Raw genomic sequence first — 20057 nt, forward strand, 5'->3', positions numbered from 1 at the left:
GCGCCCACGCACACCAGGGACGCTGCCTCTGACGAGGTGGGGCTGCAGAGGGAGGAGGGCACCAGTCAGGAAACACTGAGGACTGAGTGAGGATATATATATTTTTTTTACAGAAGCGATTGTGTGGTTTGCGGGGCGGCTGCGGCGCAGGAGGTAGAGTCTAATGATGGCAAGGTCGGCGGTTCGAAACCCGGCTGGCCACGTGTTGCACGTGTCCTTGGGCAAGACACTGAACCCCAAATTGCTCCCAATGAGCGGGCAGGCGCCTTGGATGGTAGCTTGCCGCCATTGGTGTGTGAATGTGTGTGTGAACGGGTGAATGAGAGGCCGTTGTAAAGCGCTTTTGGAATTAAGTGTGTGTCCCTGTGCTCCAGAGAGCTTTATATCTACTCAGGTGTGTGTACCTGTGTACAAAGTGTGTGTGCACCTGTATATAAAGTGTGTGTGTACCTGTATATAAGGTGTGTGTGTACCTGTATATAAGGTGTGTGTGTACTTGTGTATAAAGTGTGTGTGTACCTGTGTATAAAGTGTGTGTGTGTACCTGTGTGTGTACCTGTATATAAAGTGTGTGTGTACCTGTATATAAAGTGTGTGTGTACCTGTATATAAGGTGTGTGTGTACTTGTGTATAAAGTGTGTGTGTACCTGTGTATAAAGTGTGTGTGTGTACCTGTGTACAAAGTGTGTGTGTGGTCACTATATTAATGCGCCTACCCTTTTTACATTAGTCGTTTCCCCCTTATGAGTGCATAATCAAGACATAGAAACATTTATAAACAAAATTATACTTACGTATGTTAACAAAAAGTTCAAAAATACCAAACAAAAACGATATTTATACCTCTGTTTTATACTTGTCAATCATCTTATTTTTTTGTAATTTTTAAAATCCTTTTAGTGTACTACACATTTTCATTTCCTTTTCAAAAGTATTCCATAAGTTAACTCCTTTAACTGTTATACATTACACTTTGTTTTGCATTTGTTCTAATCTTTGTTTTCATAAACATACATATTCCTCTGAGTTCGTAATTACTCTGTCTAACTTGAAAAAGTCTCTGGATACAGTCTGGAAGGATCTTATTTTTTACTTTATACATTACTTGTGCCATTTTGAAGTCCACCAATTCTCTTTAAATTTGAGATCATAGGTGTTTATGAATAATTTGTTAGTTGGTTAGAAGTGTGTGTACCTGGGTATAAGGTGTGTGTGTACCTGGGTATAGAGTGTGTGTACCGGGGTATAAGGTGTGTGTGTACCTGGGTATAAAGTGTGTGTGTACTTGTGTATAAAGTGTGTGTGTACCCGTGTATAAAGTGTGTGTGTACCTGGGTATAAAGTGTGTGTGTACTTGTGTATAAAGTGTGTGTGTACCTGGGTATAGAGTGTGTGTGTACCTGGGTATAGAGTGTGTGTACCTGTGTATAAAGTGTGTGTACATGGGTATAAAGTGTGTGTACCTGTGTATAAAGTGTGTGTGTACCTGGGTATAAGGTGTGTGTGTACCTGTGTATAAAGTGTGTGTACCTGTGTATAAAGTGTGTGTGTACATGGGTATAAGGTGTGTGTGTACCTGGGTATAAGGCGTGTGTGTACCTGTGTATAAGGTGTGTGTGTGTACCTGTGCTCCAGGGAGCTGGAGGAGGAGGCCTCTAGTATAAGGTGTGTGTTTACCTGGGTATAAGGTGCGTGTGTACCTGTGTATAAGGTGTGTGTGTGTACCTGTGCTCCAGGGAGCTGGAGGAGGAAGCCTCTAGCTCCTCTAGACTCTGCTGGAACAGCTCCTTGTTCTCGTTGATAAAGTGCCGCTGCATCTCCGACATCTGGGCCATGATCTTCTCCCTGCGCAGGCGGGCCATCTCTGCCTTCCTCTTGCGCTCCGCCTTGTCCTTGTCGCGCACCGTCTGAGGGCAGAGGCCGTCACAGGGACGTGACCCGGTCAATAACCCTCTCCGATCCAATCCACTGACGCTAACGCTAACAACTTGCTATCGCCTGTGGTCGACTGAGAAATCAGACATCAACGATCACGATTCTCAAACGTCGGAGGAGGCGGGAACCTTAGAGGTCGTCCACTGTGTGACAGACCTCCTCCTTTTTTTTCTTACTGAGACAACAGTACATTACAAAGACAAATAGTGACAGAAGACAAAAAAGATAACATAATGAACAGATCTTTTTTTTTTAAGTCTATAAAAGTCTGAGCGGGCATCTTAGGTTGGTGTGTGAATGCACCATGTCATGCTGCAAAGAATACCTCTGTGTCATTGGCTGCTATAGGCATAAAAGGAGAGAAACTCATGGTGTGGCCCCCATCTTCCCCTGACCTCAACCCTATTGAGAACCTTTGGAGCATCCTCAAGCAAAATATACAGTATATATATATACGTGTGTGTAGGACTGACCTCCTCCTGAGACTGTCCGTCCCCGGGCGTCACCGGGGCTGAGGCGGCCCGCTCCCGCGTGGACTTGATGCTGATATTAAGGCAAATGTTGGCCGCCATCTGCAAAGGAAACATCTATCGTTTTAATCGCCGGCGGTCAACAGTACCTGAATACAACATACACACTGTGTTTGGCCGTGTCAGCTGTGGTGATGGGGACAGATCCCTCGCCTGCCCCTTGGTGGCTAGCCACAGTGTGTGCAGACCAGTGCATTCACTCTCGTATGAGACTAGCAAAACATCCCTAAGCCGACGGGGTTATGGCGGGTTTGCGTTATTCAAAACGGGAACGCGTTCGGATCGATACGTTAGCCGGCCGAACGCTGGAACTTTCTAGGAGTCGTTAAGACTGACAGAGAAAGATGAAAACGCCTGGTTCACTGTCACCTGCATTCTTGTGAGGGCATTTCACGTTGGCTACCGGTCAAACTAATTGCCCTCTGCTGTGACTGTGGACAGTTGCAGGGGAGGTTGTGTTGGCAGTGACGGTGGCCCACCTTGAGGATCCAGCGGATCATGTCCTTGTGCACCTCTAGGTGCGGGGCGTTCTGCAGGATCTCCAGGAGACGCAGCACACTGGGGCTGTTCCAGGGGGCTTCCCCTTGGCCTGGGGGGGCAGAGACACACACCGTTACACAGAGACACACACCGGTTACACACACACCGGTTACACAGAGACACACACCGGTTACACACAGCACAGACACACACCGTTACACACAGCAGAGACACACACCGGTTACACACAGCAGAGACACACACCGGTTACACACAGCAGAGACACACTGGTTACACACAGCAAAGACACACACCGTTACACACAGCAGAGACACACACCGGTTAAACACAGCAGAGACACACATCGTTACACACAGCAGAGACACACACCGGTTACACACAGCAGAGACACACACCGTTACACACAGCAGAGACACACACCGGTTACACACAATAGAGACACACACCGGTTACACACAGCAGAGACACACACCGTTACACACAGCAGAGACACACACTGGTTACACACAGCAGAGACACACCGGTTACACACAGCAGAGATACACACTGGTTACACACAGCAGAGATTCACACTGTTACACACAGCAGAGACACACACCGTTACACACAGCAGAGACACACTGGTTACACACAGCAGAGACACACTGGTTACACCCAGCAGAGACACACACCGGTTACACACAGCAGAGACACAAACTGGTTACACACAGCAGAGACACACACTGGTTACACACAGCAGAGACACACACCGGTTACACACACACCGTTAGGAAAAGTAGTCCACGTTAGACACATTCAACAAGCTTCCCCATTATAGCAGGATACTAATGAATCAAAATAGTGAAAATGCCACCGCTCATCCGTGATTAGACTTAGCTGAGGTGCTGGAACTGAAGAGTATCAATAGAGTGCAAAATAACAGCATCCGCACACTCAAACACGGTGCAAAAAAGAAGGTCTATGACCGAAAGCTCGAAATAAACAGCATCAACAGGGACTCACGGCAGATCTTGAGGGTGAAGTTGAAGGAGACGTCATTGTCCTCGCTGCTGTTCTCCAGCTGCTGCTGCTCCTCCTGCAGGGCCATGCCTATGAGGTGGAGCACCTGGAGGAACAGGCAGGCCCTGGGTCAGTAATGGCAGGGGTGCAAACTGGTGATGGCCCAAAAAGGTGAAAATTGTACCTAGCTGCCTGAAGCGAACAGTTATTTCAACAGCGGTGGAGTTTAGCAGACAGGAAGATTAGTTAGCTCGCTCATCATGTGACTTGGGTGAGACTTAAACACACACAAGATCTCCAGGGACCCATCCCACCCTGGGAACGAACACTTTGTTAGGCTGCACTCAGGCAGGCGGTTCAGGACCATGTCCGCACGGACAAATAGACTGAAGCTCAGCTTCTACCCTAGGGCCATTCAGGCCCTGAACACAGCAAAGACCTAGGTTCTAGGCCCTGGACAATCTAGACAACTTGATGGCAGCTACTAGATTGTAAACATAAGTGCAATATTGAAATACAACTGTGAACATTTCAAACCTGCTAACTGCGACACTTTAAATGAATGTGCAACAATACTATGTGCAATATGACAACCCTTGTGTACATAAGGTTCAGATATAGGAAAAGTTAGGATATTTATAGCATAGCATACAGCACAGTGTTTTATTGTATAGTATAGTAGTATAGTATAGTAGATAGTGTACATAGCCTTTATTTATGTAAACCAGCTCTTTCCCTTTTTTATTTTACCCGTGGCCCTCTTGTCTTTAGTCTTTTTCCAAGCACCAGGGGAGCCCCCCCTACTAAATTTCGTTGTATGGTACCTGTACTGTATTAATGACAATAAAGACCATCCATTCATTCATTCATTCACACAAGGTTTGGAGTAACATGACTGAAAAAGTTTCACCATCAGAAATTCTAACACGTTTTGTGCATAGTCCCCCTATTTTAGGGTGCCCAAAAAAAGCAAAAAAAGCATAGCTCTATTTTGTGTGCGTATATCATAATAATAATAATAACCTTTATTTGTATAGCACTTTTCCTGCAAACGATGCAGCTCAAAGTGCTCCAATCATTATATAATCCTAATAATCCTAATTATTCTTTGTATGATTTAATCCTAGACCTAAGACGTGTAGACATGACCAGGTGAGCTGTCTCACCCTCTGCAGCATGGACTCAGACCAGTGTCCTCCGCTGGGCTCCACCGCCCACTGGAGCACGGCTCCCAGGATGCCTAGCAGCACGTCACACTGCAGCAGGTTCACCAGGCTGGCCAAGAGTGGGCAGAGGGGTGGCAGCACAGGAGGGGGCAGGGCTGCAACACACACAGACACAGACACACACACACACACACACACAGTCAGAATCCTGACCGCTCTCATATGCAGCATCCCATTTCTCCACAGATTTAGACGGGAGTGGATGGTACCAGACTGTAAAGGTGGGATGACTGAAGATGACTTTACCTGTATCCTCTCCATTCTGTCTCTTCAGCTTCCTCTGGGCCTCTTCAGCCTACAGAGGGACAAAACACCTTGACTCATCACCAGTATCATATTATAAAAGTAATTTGACATGTCAGCTCTTCAAGTAAACCCAAAAGCAACCTCAATATGTTTCAGTTAGAAGGAGCCTTGAGGGACGGCCTGTCTCACTGGTGCAAGGCACAGCCAGACAGCCAACCAGAGGTTTTTAACATACATGACAAGCAGCGGAGGTAGTTGGAAAAAGGCAGAGAAACAAGGTCAATTATTCTTCTTATAATTTATAGAATCAAGCTAAATTATTATTATTTAGAGAAGCAAGCTAAATTATTAATATTAGAATTTAGGATTTGGCTTGAAAATGTACATATGGCACTGATATTGAGAATGGGTCAGTGAGGTTTTAAAAGTAAATTACATTCGTGCCGTGTTTGTAGATCTTCTGAAGTCATGTGTGTGTGTGTGTGTGTGTGTGTGTGTGTGTGTGTGTCTGTCTGTCTGTCTGTGTGGTGTACCTTGGACTGGTCGGCACGGGAGTAGTGGTGGAAGTAGAGGTTGAACTGCTTGGCGCTCTCTGGCCTGAGCTCATACAGCCCTCGGCCCGTCACGCCAGGCTTCCTGTGGGCACAGAGGCAGCCAGGGTCACATGACAGGTCACATGACGGGGTCACGCACATGACAGGTCACATGACAGGGTCACCCACATGACAGGTGACAGACAGCCAACAGGTGACCACCATACAGTTGATCTCACACAGAGACGCATACTTACTTAAACGAAGCAACGCTGTCTATCACCCTCTCCATACCAGTCTCCTTGTTCTCCTAGTGAGGGGGAGAATATAGTGTCAAAATACAATCAAATACAATTCGTGAGCTTAGAATGATAAGGTTCTATCTCCGTTTAGGGGAGTTCAGAGATATTGAGCGTCAAAGTTTTTACGGTCCATTATGAGATGGAACCTTTGTATTTTATGAATTACTAACTAAAACATTTCAACATTTTAAAATTAACACCACACAGGCATTAATAAACACCTAATGGATCAGATTATGTAAAAAACTCAATTTTGACAAATTTAGATAGAACCTTATAATTCTAACGTCACAAATTTGATTTGTCCACACGTACGTACATTGCAGACAGGCAAAATTGACAGTGAAATCCTTCGGGATCTTGCTCCTTGCTCAACAACAAGTCATAATAAACAAACCGGTCAACAATAAAGTCATTTTAAAAACGAGAGAATAGTGCAAATGATTATATCAATAATGAGGTGCAATAAAGTCAGATGCCTTTTGATTAAGGGGGAGGGGTTAGTTTAAAAGTCCTGTGGTCCTGTGGTCCTGTGGACTTTTTTTCCTGTGGACCGGTTAACTGTGGGACAGTTCTGAAGTTCCCCACTAGGTGTCAGGCCACACACACATTTCCCTGGCGGCGTCACATCCAGTGGTCCAGATGGTGTGGAGATTAAGGGAAATGAGCAGGGGGGGGGGGATGCAGATGCCACAGCAGCATATGTCAATAGTTAATACTATTTAAGACATCGAAAGTGGAACGTTTCAGAGAGGCGGCCTGTTGTTGGTGGGGTGTTATTGGGAGAGTGAAAGAGTCTGAGAGAAACATACAGACAAGACAGAGATTGGGGGGGGGGGGGGGGGGGGGGTAATGAGGATGGAGAGAGAGAGAGAGCAGGGACTTACATTCTCCGGCAGGGCTTTGACCAGCTCACTGTGGGCCATGGGCCTGATACACAGCTGATGAACGATCTCCCGCTTGATCTCCTCACAGGCCTCTACCTGGCCGATGCCCGCCGCAAAACGCTCACCTGAAAGACCAGGAACAGCAGCCGTCAGCTACCGGACCCATTTACTCTCTGACCACCTGGGGCCGGTTGCATAGAGATAGATAAGACTGGTCTAAGCCTTAGACTAGTCTTATATTCTCAGGTTAGACCAGTCTTAATTAAGACTACCGGTACTTGTTGCTTAAAAAACAAGACTGACTTATTTTGAGGTTAGAAAGTTAGCCACCTTCCCCCCTGGCTAAGCTTGATTTAAGAGCTGTGTTGCTATGGGAACGAGTCAGCCTAGTAGCTAGCTAACACTGTAACTCCAGTTACTCCGGTAAACTACTTCACTGGTTAAAACCGCTAAGCAGTATACTTTTCTCCACATTATATTCCTCCAATATACATACGTTTTCAGCAGAAGAAAATGTAGTTCATCTCTCATATCTTCCGCATCTAGGTGTTGCTGTTTCGGCCGCCATGTTTTTTTTTCTATCTATCTAAGTCAGTCTTACTTTAGTCACTCATAGGCTAACTTTATGCAACAGGAGCATTTTAGAGTCTATAGCAAGTCTGACTTAAAGTGAGATATAAGTCTAAGACTGGCTCTATCTTTATGCAACCGGCCACTGGTCTTGTTTGTGAATAAAAATGACCTAAGTCAAAGATTCAAAATGCAAACAAATCCAAAATCCAACCCCCCAGGTAAGACTGGTAGTGAAGGGTGTTCCGACTCACCCACGACCATCATGATGAGGTGCAGCATCTCCTCTATGAGAGTGTTGTTCTGCTGGACCACGTCCTAAGGGCGGTACAGAGACAGGACAGTCAGATGTGCACAGAGATGTACTAACAGTGGTCTAGAGAGTGTGTAGAAATGGTTAACGGTGGTATAGAGAGTGTGTAGAAATGGTTAACGGTGGTTTAGAGAGTGTGTAGGAATGGTTAACGGTGGTGTAGACATGGTGACAGCGGTATGAAGTGTGAACCTTGTTGGCGTTGTCCCTGTTGTATCTCTTCCTGCAGTCGGCTGAGCTGAAGATATGATAGAGCTCAAATCGGCTCAGGACTATCATCAGGAAGTGGTTTGGATCCATCATGGACGCTCCAGCCTGGAACACACACACACACACACACACACAAGCGCAGGCAGGGATGCACACAGGCATACGTTAGTTATCAGTCCAGAACACCGATGTTCATAGGTGAAGGACAGCGTGAACGTGATGGGTGATGCTCAGGATGACCTTCGGGGGTCCAAACTCACCTGGAGCATGATGAGGTCCTTGTCAAACATCTCCACTCTGCACTTCACATTGTGGTAGTAGTAGATCTGCAATCACAGAGACACAGGGTATTAGATTGATCATATTGAGCCATTTAGGACAGTACACATTAATCCACATGAGTTTACACAAATGCAGGACTTTGCCGTCCCAGACAGATTCATGATGTTGATATGGGGATAATCCTACGAAGGTAGGCTAGGATCCAGATGTCAGTTGAAACTGAAATGAAGGAAAGACTTGGCCGAATACCGAATCCTAGGTGCGTACTGGCAGTTTTTCATTTATTTTGCCAATTTCTATACTATTGCATAAATTAAATCAATAAAATAAATGAAAAACTGCAAGTACGCACTCGGTACTGTTTCCTTAATTTCGGTTTTTGGCTTTGGCCAAGAATTTACCATTTTGGTGCAACCTATATACAAACATTTAACAGCCCAAGATTTGTCACAGCAAACCCAAGGCCGGCCCAAATCATGTCCAAAAATCAGGCATGGTCGGGTTGGGACTGAAATAAAAGCTATAGCATTACACTAGCTAGAAAGCTAATTAACATTCATAGTCCCAGGACAGTATTAAAAGCATCACACATCAATAAAAACACAAAGCAGCTTCACGTCAGACATCAATAGTCAACAAGAGGTTAGAGAGAATCATGGTGACAAACGTGACGTTGTCTTCAGTCATGGATTCACTCTCAGTGCTGAATCATGAATGCCACATTCAAAGGGAGAAAAGCTGATCTAGTGATCAGGTTAGTCTTACTTGGTTGACCAATGAGAAGCCGTTTCTCCTCCACATCCCAGCGTGTACTTGGGCACAGAGGACCAGGCAGCGTAGTGGGTGTTCTATCAACATGGGGGGGCTCAGCTCACTCTGTGGACAAAGAGGAGACTATTCAGAACAGACACATTTTGGTCATCGACAAACAATGTTTCATCAGATTGATCAAATGTCCAAATGAAGCACTCATGTTTAGTATTTGGTTGATAATCCTTTCCATGAAATAACTGCCTGAAGTCGGGGGCCCATTGACCCCACCAGACGTTGCGTATCGTCTCTAGCGATGCTCTGCCTGGCCTGTACTGTAACCATGGCGATGCTCTGCCTAGCTTGTACTGCAGCCATATTCAGTTGTTTAAGGTTCAGGTTTTTTTGCCTAAAATCTTATCATCAGAAAATTAAATGCAAGTTCCATTGGATTAAAATTTTAAAAATGGCTTGGCCAGTCAAGACCTTCCTACTTTTCTGTCCTGGAAAGACTCCCTACTGTAAGAGGAAGCGCATTCCAATGCATTTAGAGGCATTTGTTTGTACTCGTTGTTGTTTCTGTACATGTCAGAATACATTCTGCTGCTACGGTCAGCATTTACATCAATTAGGACAAGTTAGCCAGGTCTAGTGCAGGGCTCGACAGTGCGACTGTTTTGGTCGCATTTGCGAGTGAATATATTTCTGTGCGACGTGGAAATACATTCAATCGCACCAGTGCGACTAAAAGACTGCTAAACTACTGTCATGCGCAGTCAAACTTATGTGTATAAGCGATGAGGGAATGAAAACAGTGAACAGAAACGCGTGTCGCAGAAATGCTTCACGCAAGTACTATATGCGCTTAAAATGCGCTCGTAGCGCTGTGTTTTGTTAGCCGCTAGCTGCTAGCTGTTTGCTTCCGGTTTCATTACAAAGAGGTTAACCCTATGCCTGACGTCTAACAACATTCAAATGACTCTAACTTCATATTTTTTCGGATTTCAATGTATGACACATCATTTGAAAGCTTATGATCCGTAGTTCCAATCCACAACACGTCACATTTGAAAGTGTTTATGTAATTTTTTTACATTTGAAAGTGTTTTTTGTTTATATATATTTACATATTTATACAATATACCAGTCATATTCTGGAATGTGTCTAAATGTTAAAGTTCCATAAGTATAAGCAAAATAAAGTAACAGTTTGTAAATAAATAGTAGCATTTATAAAATTTTAAAAAAACGTGAACCCTGACCCAAAAACCGAGGTTCATACCGAACCGTGGGCCAACTGAAATGTATATTCTTACTTCCCCTTTACATTGTGTGAGTCTCCATTTTTATTACGGCCAAGAGCCGGTTATGATCATTTTGATAAGTTATGATTATGATAATTTGTTGTCGTTGTTGACGAAAATTTTGCAATTTTCATTGTGCTACTGAAATTCTTGGTGTGCTACTAAATTTTTCAACATGGTAGCAGTGCTACCTGGGGAAAAGGTAAGCGTCAAGCCCTGTAGTGGCAGCTATACATGCCCAAACCATAACACCCCCTCCACCATCAGTGTTTCCTCTATATGCATTGATTCGTGGCGGGCCGCCACAAATACATTTTCTCCGCCACTAATTGATTCAGGCTGCGCAACGAGAAAGGCAGCAAGGAATTATGATCGGAGAATAGAAAAAGAAAAAGCAGATTTAAGCTAGATTTAGGCCGCTTTCAGACCTACATTTCGTTCCGATTTCGGTCCGATGTTGCAATTAACCTCGTCGGCAACGCGCTTGCAAAGCAATTTTGTGATTGGTCAGAATTTAGCGGATTTCAGGAAATCCCTCTCCTCTCCCTTCGTCCGTCGCCGGTCCCTTTAATCCCGTATCCTAATCGAAAATGCAACATCAGCGACGACTGTGGGTTATTGCATTTACTGCTGTTCTCTGGTTCATGTGCTTATACCAGTGCTCAGTATACAAGTATTTTAAATGAACATTCGTAATGTAGTCTCTGATGTTCATGGTCAACTAAATCAGGCTATTTTGTGAAACAAATAATGTTCCCGCAAATGGGTTAACCGAGCAGCCTCGCACCTAACGCTAGCATTGAACTATTCATAGCATAAACGTTGGTAAATGTCAAACGACACAGTATTGGCTGGGGAAAAGAAGGGGAGTCTAATTTTTATTGACAACGGATGCTGGAAAAACATGCAGCTAAAATTCAGGGAACATTTGGACAATAAGAGACACAAGGTGTGGTCGCATGGTCTAATTACAGGGCAATATGCGCGGGGCAAAAATTATCTATAGCCTCTAAAATCACCACGAACAGAACGGCAGAGGTACGGGTAAGCAGGGCTCATGTCGGTGTCAGGTAAAAGTTGGTTTTCTTTAACTCAGCTGATAGCATTACCTTGCTGTTGGTTGTTTACCGAATGCTCCATCTGACTGTCACACTGTGATTTTACTTGTGTAAACAGTTAATGAGTAACGTTAGACGGTTTTGTGCGTGTACTCTCATGTAGGCTTGCAATACTTTGTATTGATGAGCTGATCTTTCATTGTGACTGTCAGTCGCAAGTTTATATTCTACGGATGTTGTTCAGTGCTGTATGCGCGTTCCCGGTTCCCTGTGTACTTCATATTCGATTAGCTGATGATCTTTCTGTGTGTGTGTGTGTGTCTTGGGCGTATCTGTCAGTCACATGTATATGTTCAGTGCTGTATGACCGTTCCGCATGTTCTGCTGCAGCTGTAGGATATCTTGGTATTTGATCACCTTCTATATAAAAACCACCGGTTCGTTTTTTTTTTATGTTGCCACCCTTTAGTTTTTGGTGAAATTACGTCTTTGTTTTGAGCGCCAGTGCGCGTTTCATGGGCGTGCAACATTTTTTTTTTACCACTCCGCCACTAATGTGAAAAATCCTAGAGGAAATACTGACCATGTTTCACAGATGAGACGGTATGCTTTAAATCTTGGGCAGCCAAAACAAGTGGTTTGCACTTACAATGAAGCCTCTGTAGTTGGGCTGGTGACGTATGTTTACGGATGTGTCTGACATTCATTACATTTACGTCTCTCTGGTCCTCATGTTGACGGACACCAATAGCAGACCCAAATAATTATAATAATACATTGGACTTATAGCACTTTTCTAGAAACTCAAAGTCACTCAAACGCTTTACAAACTGAAAAGATTGGGTAGTAATAATGAAAAGAAACAAAAGATAAATAAAATAAAGTATAGGGGTCTAATACATTTTTGGATTATTAATCTAAATCTAAGTGTCTTTGTAGGACAATCTACTCTGTATACTGCAATTACATCTAGATTTATCTATTCTGTATACTGCAATTACACCTAGATTTTGGACGGAGAAGCGGCGAACAAGCAACGCCAGCGTCCTCTCTCAACCGGCCATTTTTGAAAAGCTCAAATTTGTATCAAGGTTTTATGAATGGCAAACACAAAGCCTAGAATCAATACTAGACAGTGACAGCTCTATTATACCTGCACAAATGCCACAGAACACACCACACCAAAATGCAAAAAATAAAAACAAGTGTCATTTTCATCAGTCTATATAAACACACCTCAAAATACAAGGCAGACAATACAAGGATTTTTTGGGTAATACAACTATTGGAGATAATTTGATGAATGGTTTCGGCCCTAACACACACCTCCTAAACCCGTTTCCCCCAGGCCAACTCACCAGAGGCAGCTGCTCGGGGAACCTGTAGGCCACCTCTGTCCTACTGAGGAGGACGTGGAGACCTAGACAGAGAAACAGTATGAGGTCCTCTCATCAAGCATCACGTCGTTAGCCTCCTAGCATAATTGCCTAAGTCATAATTTTGGCCAAATTGAGATATCTGCCTAACTCTACTCTCCTAACACTGCTGATTCACTGTGCATTATTGCCTATGAGCCATCAGCCTATCAGAATGCTTGTTAGATTCCAAAATCACTATCTGCCCCCAAGTCATCTCTTTGACAGGCACTTTTGACACATCGTGAGCTTAGAATTATAAGGTTCCATCTCCGTTTAGGGTAGTTCAGAGATATTGAGCGTCAACGTTTTTACATTCCATGATGTTTTGTGAGATGGAACCTTTGTATTTGATTAATTACTAACTCAAAAATGTCAACATTTAAAAAATAACACCACACAGGCATTAATAAACACCTAATGGATCAGATTATGTAAAAAAACTCAATTTTGACAAAAATGGAGATAGAACCTTATAATTCTAACGTCACAACTACATACTGACCACAAGTGAAGCATGACTTAGGGGATAATGCTACGAGGCTAACGTTATCCAAAACATCAGCGTTCTTGTGGAGCAGGGTAATGGCTGGAAGGACGTCAGATGTGCTTGTGTCCTACCTGCCAGCAGACGGGAGACGGGCAGATGGACGCTGACCTTCTCCTGAGACACACAGTAGCGGATGGTGTCTACGGAGTGGCCTGACATGCTCAGGGTGATGGGCTGCTCCCCGTCTGTGAAGCCACTATGGCAGTGAGTCAGGGCGGTCAGGCACTTCTTATAGGCTTCAATCAGCACACGCTCCTGAACACACACGGGAGAGATGGTAGAAACAGGACATAAGATGGTTTGTGTGTGTGTGTGTGTGTGTGTGTTAGACTTGGGCAGTTTCAACCGTCTGGGATTCAAAAATCACATTGTTGGAGGGCTTTGACGGAGCCGACAATCTCAAATGCTGAAGCCCTGTGATTCGTTCCGTGAACCTGCTCTAACACTTCCCTCAAAGTAATAATGCTAAAGGCTCAAATAAATCAAAACACTGTGGACAGAAGGGAGACTTAGTTTGCAGGTCAAAGCTCTCGATGCGTGAGTTTAATCTCTCCTTCTACATCAAGCACCTGTTCATTCAAACACCCAGCGCAGAAACAACCCGTCACCAACCCACCACGTCGCAGTTTTAAACAGCCCTCAATACAACACAAACATCCGTAGTGAGTTATGTCCATTCTCTATGGGCAGGGTTCACTACAGCGCTAAAAATACTTTATATAAGTTCATCACTTTCAATAGCGTCTCTAACCACACAGACAGTGGCGCTGCACAAACACTCATACACAGTAAAGGTATTTATTATATATATATATATATATATATAATAAACAACTTTATATATATATATATATATGTTACGGTACATGTGGGAAAACTAGGGTTAGGGTTAGGTGCTAGGGTGCTACGGTTAAGGTTAGGTTTGGGGGTACGGATAGAATTAGGGTTAGACACGCCAGCATGTACCAAGTCGACGTAGCACCTAACCCTAACCCTAGTTTTCCCACATGTACCGTAACATATATATATATATATAAACCCCTCAAAAAAAGTTCTGAAACGTTATTTTGGTTGATTATTCCTCCCCTTTAATAATACCAATTGATATTGTATTTTATATAGTTGGAAAGCCTGATTAGTCACCTTTACAATAAGGTACAACTTGTAAGGACCATCCATTCGTGGAATGAGCAACACAGCTAAACGTGTGGGTAGCGGCCCAAAAATATTTACCAAAATCCCCTATATTCTTCTGTTGGTATTCACTCTCGTTTTGAATTGCTTGGTGGATTGGATGATGCACTCTCCCACAGTAATAAGGAAAAAACAACACATACAGTGCCTTGCAAAAGTATTCACCCCCCTTGGCTTTTTACTTATTTTGTTACATTACAACCTGTAATTTAAAAAAAATAATAATATCAGAATTGTATTTGATGAATCTGCACAAAATAGTCTTAGTTTTTAAATGAAATGATAAATATATATATAAAAAGAAGAACTGAAAATTGGCATGGGCATATGATAATGAATGAATGAATGGACTTTATTGTCATTGCTACAGTACAGGTACCAAACAACGAAATTTAGGAGGGGTGGCTCCCCTGGTGTTAGGAAAGGGAAAAAAGGTTATGTATTCACCCCCTTTGTTATGAAGCCCCTAAAAAGTTCTGGTGCAAACAATTACCTTCAGAAGTCACATAATTAGTGAAATGAAGTCCACCTGTGTGCAATCTAAGTGTCACATGATCTGTCAGTATATACACACCTTTTCTGAAAGGCCCCAGAGGCTGCAACACCTAAGCAAGAGGCACCACCAACCAAACACTGCCATGAAGACCAAGGAACTCTCCAAACAAGTCCGAGACAAAGTTGTTGAGAAGTCAGGGTTGGGTTATAAAAAAATATCCAAATCTTTGATGATCCCCAGGAGCACCATCAAATCCATCATAATCAAATGGAAAGAACATGGCACCACAACAAACCTGCCAAGAGAGGGCCGCCCACCAAAACTAACGGACCGGGCAAGGAGGGCATTAATCAGAGAGGCAGCACAGAGACCAAAGGTAACCGTGAAGGAGCTGCAGAGTTCCACAGCAGAGACTGGAGTATCTGTCCATAGGACCACAATTAGCCGTACACTCCATAGAGCTGGGCTTTATGGAAGAAAGCCATTACTTAGCCAGAAGAAAGCCATTACCTTCAGCTAAAAATAAGAAGGCACGTTTTGAGTTTGCAAAAAGGCATGTTGGAGACTCCCAAAATGTATGGAGGAAGGTGCTCTGGTCAGATGACTAAAATTGAACTTTTTGGCCATCAAGGAAAACGCTATGTCTGGCGCACACCCAACACATCCAATCACCCCAAGAACACCATCCCCACAGTGAAACATGGTGGTGGCAGCATCATGCTGTGGGGCTGTTTTTCAGCAACAGGGACTGGGAAACTGGTCCGAGTCGAGGGAAAGATGGATGGTGCTAAATACAGGGATATTCTTGAGCAAAACCTGTACCAGTCTGTAAGTGATTTGAGACTAGGACGGAGGTTCACCTTCCAGCAGGACAACGACCCCAAGCATACTGCTAAAGCAACACTTGAGTGGTTCAAGGGGAAACATATAAATGTGTTGGAATGGCCTAGTCAAAGCCCAGACCTCAATCCAATTGAGAATCTGTGGTCAGACTTGAAGATTGCTGTTCACAAGCGCAAACCATCAAACTTGAAGGAGCTGGAGCAGTTTTCCCTTGAGGAATGGGCAAAAATCCCAATGCAAAGATGTGGCAAGCTCATAGAGACTTATCAAAAGCAACTTGCAGCTGTGATTGCCGCAAAAGGTGGCTCTACAAAGTACTGACTTTAAGGGGGTGAATAGTTATGCACATTGACGTTTTCTGTTATTTTGTCCTATTTGTTGTTTGCTTCACAATAAAAAAAAAATCACATCTTCAAAGTTGTAGGCATATTCTGTAAATTAAATCCAAATCCTTTCAAACAATCCATTTTAATTCCAGGTTGTGAGGCAACAAAACACGAAAAATGCCAAGGGGGGTGAATACTTTTGCAAGGCACTGTATTGGCCATTTTTACACTTTATTAATTTTACACTGTCAGGGACCTCAGTAGTGTGTGGAAGATCCATACACAGTCACAACAGCTTGGCACCTCCTCCTCATGCTGGTCACCAGCCTGGTCACACACTGCTGTGGGATGGCATCCCATTCCTCAACCAGGATTTGCCGCAAGTCAGCCAACATGGTTGCGTTGGTCACTCTGGCACGTACAGCATGCCCAAGCTGATCCCACAAGTGTTCAATTGGGTTGAGGTCTGGACTCACGGCAGGCCATTCCACCCTCTCCACTCCCAAATTCTGGAGGTGATCTGTGATGATCCTGGCTCTGTGGGGGCGAGCGTTGTCATCATGGAGAATGGAGTTAGGTCCCAGATTCTGGAGATATGGGATCGCCACTGGCCCCAGAATATCATTCCTGTCAATTAGGTGCCATTCAGGTGCCAGTCACATACACCTGCCAGCACTTGAAGCTCAAAACGAGAGTGAATACCAACAGAAGAATATTGCAGGGGATTTTGGCACATTTTTTTGGGCCACTACCCACACGTTTAGCTGTGTTACTCATTCCACGAATGCATGATCCTTACAAGTTGTACCTCGTTGTAAAGGTGACTACTCAGTCTTTCCAACGATATAAAATACAATACCAATTGGTATTATTAAAGGGGAGGAAGAATCGACTGAAATAACGTTTCCAAACCTTTTTTGAGGGGTTTATATAGATGCACACATAGCGCTGCAGATTCATTGACTGCATCATTATTATTTTCACACAACGACAAAAATTAGATACATGTTCCAGTTGTATTCTTTGAACAACAGAATAGCAAATGTTAACAACATCTATAAATATATAGAAATACAAATATAAAACTTGAGTGAAAAAGCGGGTAAAAAAATACATTAATTCTAACAACAAATCTATGAGCTACAATACAGGACAAATTAAATTAAATTAAAAGCACAACCTATATAAAATAATAACAAAATAACAATAAATAACAAAAACAGCAGTACCAAAAATGGGCATAAAAGCCTGTTGTGGTCTGTAGCGGTCTGAGAGTTACCAACAGAAGAATATTGGGGATTTGGGCAAATATTTGTGGGCCGCAACCCACACGTTTAGCTGTGTTGCTCATTCCACGAATGCATGACCCTTACAAGTTGTACGGTTACAAGGTGACTAATCAGGCTTTCCAACGACATAAAATACAATACCAATTGGTATTATTAAAGGGGAGGAATAATCAACCAAAATAACGTTTCCGAACTTTTTTTGAGGAGTTTATATAGCAATTTATCACGGTGATAAAATGTAAAAATGTATTTAAATAAAATATGACGGTATTGACAAAAAACGTCCCTATTTTCAGTCGCCGTCGCTTCGGTTTAACCGTAGAACCGTCCGACGTTAGTGTGTGCGTGAGAGATGGAGAGAATGGATTGACAGTATGGTGCGTTGAGTGTGCGTTTGTGTTCAGACACTCACATCTGTAGCGCACCACTCCTGCATCATGGAGATGATGTGTGTGAGCTTCATCTGGAGGGTAAAGGCCGCCTCCCACTCTGGCTCCATCTCAATGTGCTGGCCCACCTGCCGCACCACAGGGTCCATGCCCTGAGGAGACACAACACATCTGCTCAGCACAACCCCAAATCAGCCATGCAACACAAGACATATTCACAATTCAAAACAGACCCATTTCCCACAAGACAAAATCTCTTGTTATTACTACACGACCGTTTGGTTCCAGTTGGGTGGGGAGCTCTACGTTCACCCACACACATCTGTCAAGCCGATAAAAGGGTGAGAAAGCGACCGTAGCTTGAACGTATCTGATTCTCTCAGGTCTGTAGGAGTGCAGCATTGCATAGATAACGTGATTTGGGGGTATGGCTATGCAAGGCGCAGGGTTCCACATTAACGGTTGCCCGATTGTCCGGGGCGAGTAAAAAATTCGCCGGGTTTGTTTGCGCGACAGCGATGACGCTGCTGGATCCTGGATCTGTGTGTCGGTGTGCAGGAAGAACGATGGACGGCGCAGGCGCCAGACCAGATGATCGTGGAGTGAAGATATTATTAAAGCGTAAGCGCCTGTCCACCTGTCTGTCGATCAATGTGTACGCTTTCATAATATCTTCACTCCACGATCATCTAGTCTGGTCTGGTGCCCGGCGAACCCTGTATGGCTATGCGAGACTCCAGGGTTCCTTACCTGCATGCACTTGAGCAGCTCCAGGAAGGTGTCCAGACCCTCCAGGAACTTCTCCCTGAGCTGGTCGCTCCACTCCGTGGGCCGGCTGATCAGGACGTACTTGAGGTCTCCGATGAGGCTCTGGACGCGGCGGAACTTGAAGGCCTGCTGGGCGGTGTAGCGCTCAAACTGGAAGCGGCCCTGGAGGTCTCGGTGGCGCAGGTGGTCCACGAAGGTCCTGATGATGGTGGTCATCAGGTTCTCCTCTGTGATCAGCATGCGGGCCTGGGGGGGGGAGGGGGAGCTGCTCAGTGTGCTCCCAAATAACACTTCAACAACACTCACTTACTACACACACACTCACTTACTTACTACACACACACTCACTTACTTCACACCATCTAGTGACGTAATAAACACAAACACAAACACTCAAACTGGTTTGACTGTCGTCAGAGGGGGGGCTAGAACAAATATTTACGTTACGATTTGCGGGAATAATATGATTAACACATGGAACGCGGCCCTGACTGCATAGATTTTCCTTAGGGAAAAACCAGGCGAGTAACTAACTAACTAACTAGGTTTGGCATGCAACACTGTGTTCTCAATCAATTACAACAATGGATCTATACTTAACACTAGAACAGCCGTGGGTGGGGTCATTTGACCCTGTGAGTAATAACATGTTTATATCTTTGCACTCGATCAAATTTCAGGACCCTCCTTTCATGAGTTTTCCTAGACAGTGTTTCCCCTACAATTGCCTTGGGATGGCGGGCCGCCCCCCCCCCCCAACCGAACCCCCTGCCTCCCCAAGAAAGAGGAATTATTACGGACGTAGACCCCAAACAACAAGTAGGCTAAAATATCTGCGTTTTTAAACGCAGCCAACCCGAATTTAGTGAGTGGCAAGCCCATGGGCTCATTGGTAACGTTCGTCCGCCGTAGTCTCGCATAGCCAGACCTATCACCACACTTCGCTTCGCACTGTGCCAGCGTTGGAGAATAATACAAGATTTTGCACATGTGTGCGCAAGTGTGTGCGCGCGACACGAGAGTTTTTGCCGGGTGAGATGTCTGCAGATGAAAGTAAGCAAGTTGAAACGTTAGCAAATATACTTGCTGAGTGTTCTAACCGAGCAAGTTGGTCGTTATTATCATGACAAGAAAGTGTCT

General features: G+C 44.2%; 1 protein-coding gene across 2 annotated transcripts in view; it reads right to left on the bottom strand.

The window, feature by feature from the left end:
- ubr2 (ubiquitin protein ligase E3 component n-recognin 2) overlaps positions 1-20057 on the bottom strand; it is a gene marked incomplete at its 5' end in the record, with an annotated part of 54445 nt that overhangs the window by 19002 nt on the left and 15386 nt on the right. For both annotated transcript variants that reach the window (XM_080543094.1, XM_080543093.1), the window contains 18 exons: positions 1-42; positions 1727-1908; positions 2410-2508; positions 2946-3055; positions 3970-4072; positions 5133-5287; positions 5439-5487; positions 5972-6074; positions 6229-6281; positions 7161-7285; positions 7985-8048; positions 8236-8358; positions 8514-8579; positions 9301-9411; positions 13006-13067; positions 13684-13867; positions 18173-18301; positions 18900-19163. The exon at positions 1-42 is cut by the window's left edge and continues 161 nt beyond it. In XM_080543094.1, coding sequence (XP_080399220.1) covers positions 1-42; positions 1727-1908; positions 2410-2508; positions 2946-3055; positions 3970-4072; positions 5133-5287; positions 5439-5487; positions 5972-6074; positions 6229-6281; positions 7161-7285; positions 7985-8048; positions 8236-8358; positions 8514-8579; positions 9301-9411; positions 13006-13067; positions 13684-13867; positions 18173-18301; positions 18900-19163 — 2024 coding nt within the window. The remainder of the gene's footprint in view (positions 43-1726; positions 1909-2409; positions 2509-2945; positions 3056-3969; positions 4073-5132; positions 5288-5438; positions 5488-5971; positions 6075-6228; positions 6282-7160; positions 7286-7984; positions 8049-8235; positions 8359-8513; positions 8580-9300; positions 9412-13005; positions 13068-13683; positions 13868-18172; positions 18302-18899; positions 19164-20057) is intronic.

Source organism: Nansenia antarctica (assembly GCF_963989245.1).
Source record: "Nansenia antarctica genome assembly, chromosome: 1".
NCBI lineage: Eukaryota > Metazoa > Chordata > Actinopteri > Argentiniformes > Microstomatidae > Nansenia > Nansenia antarctica.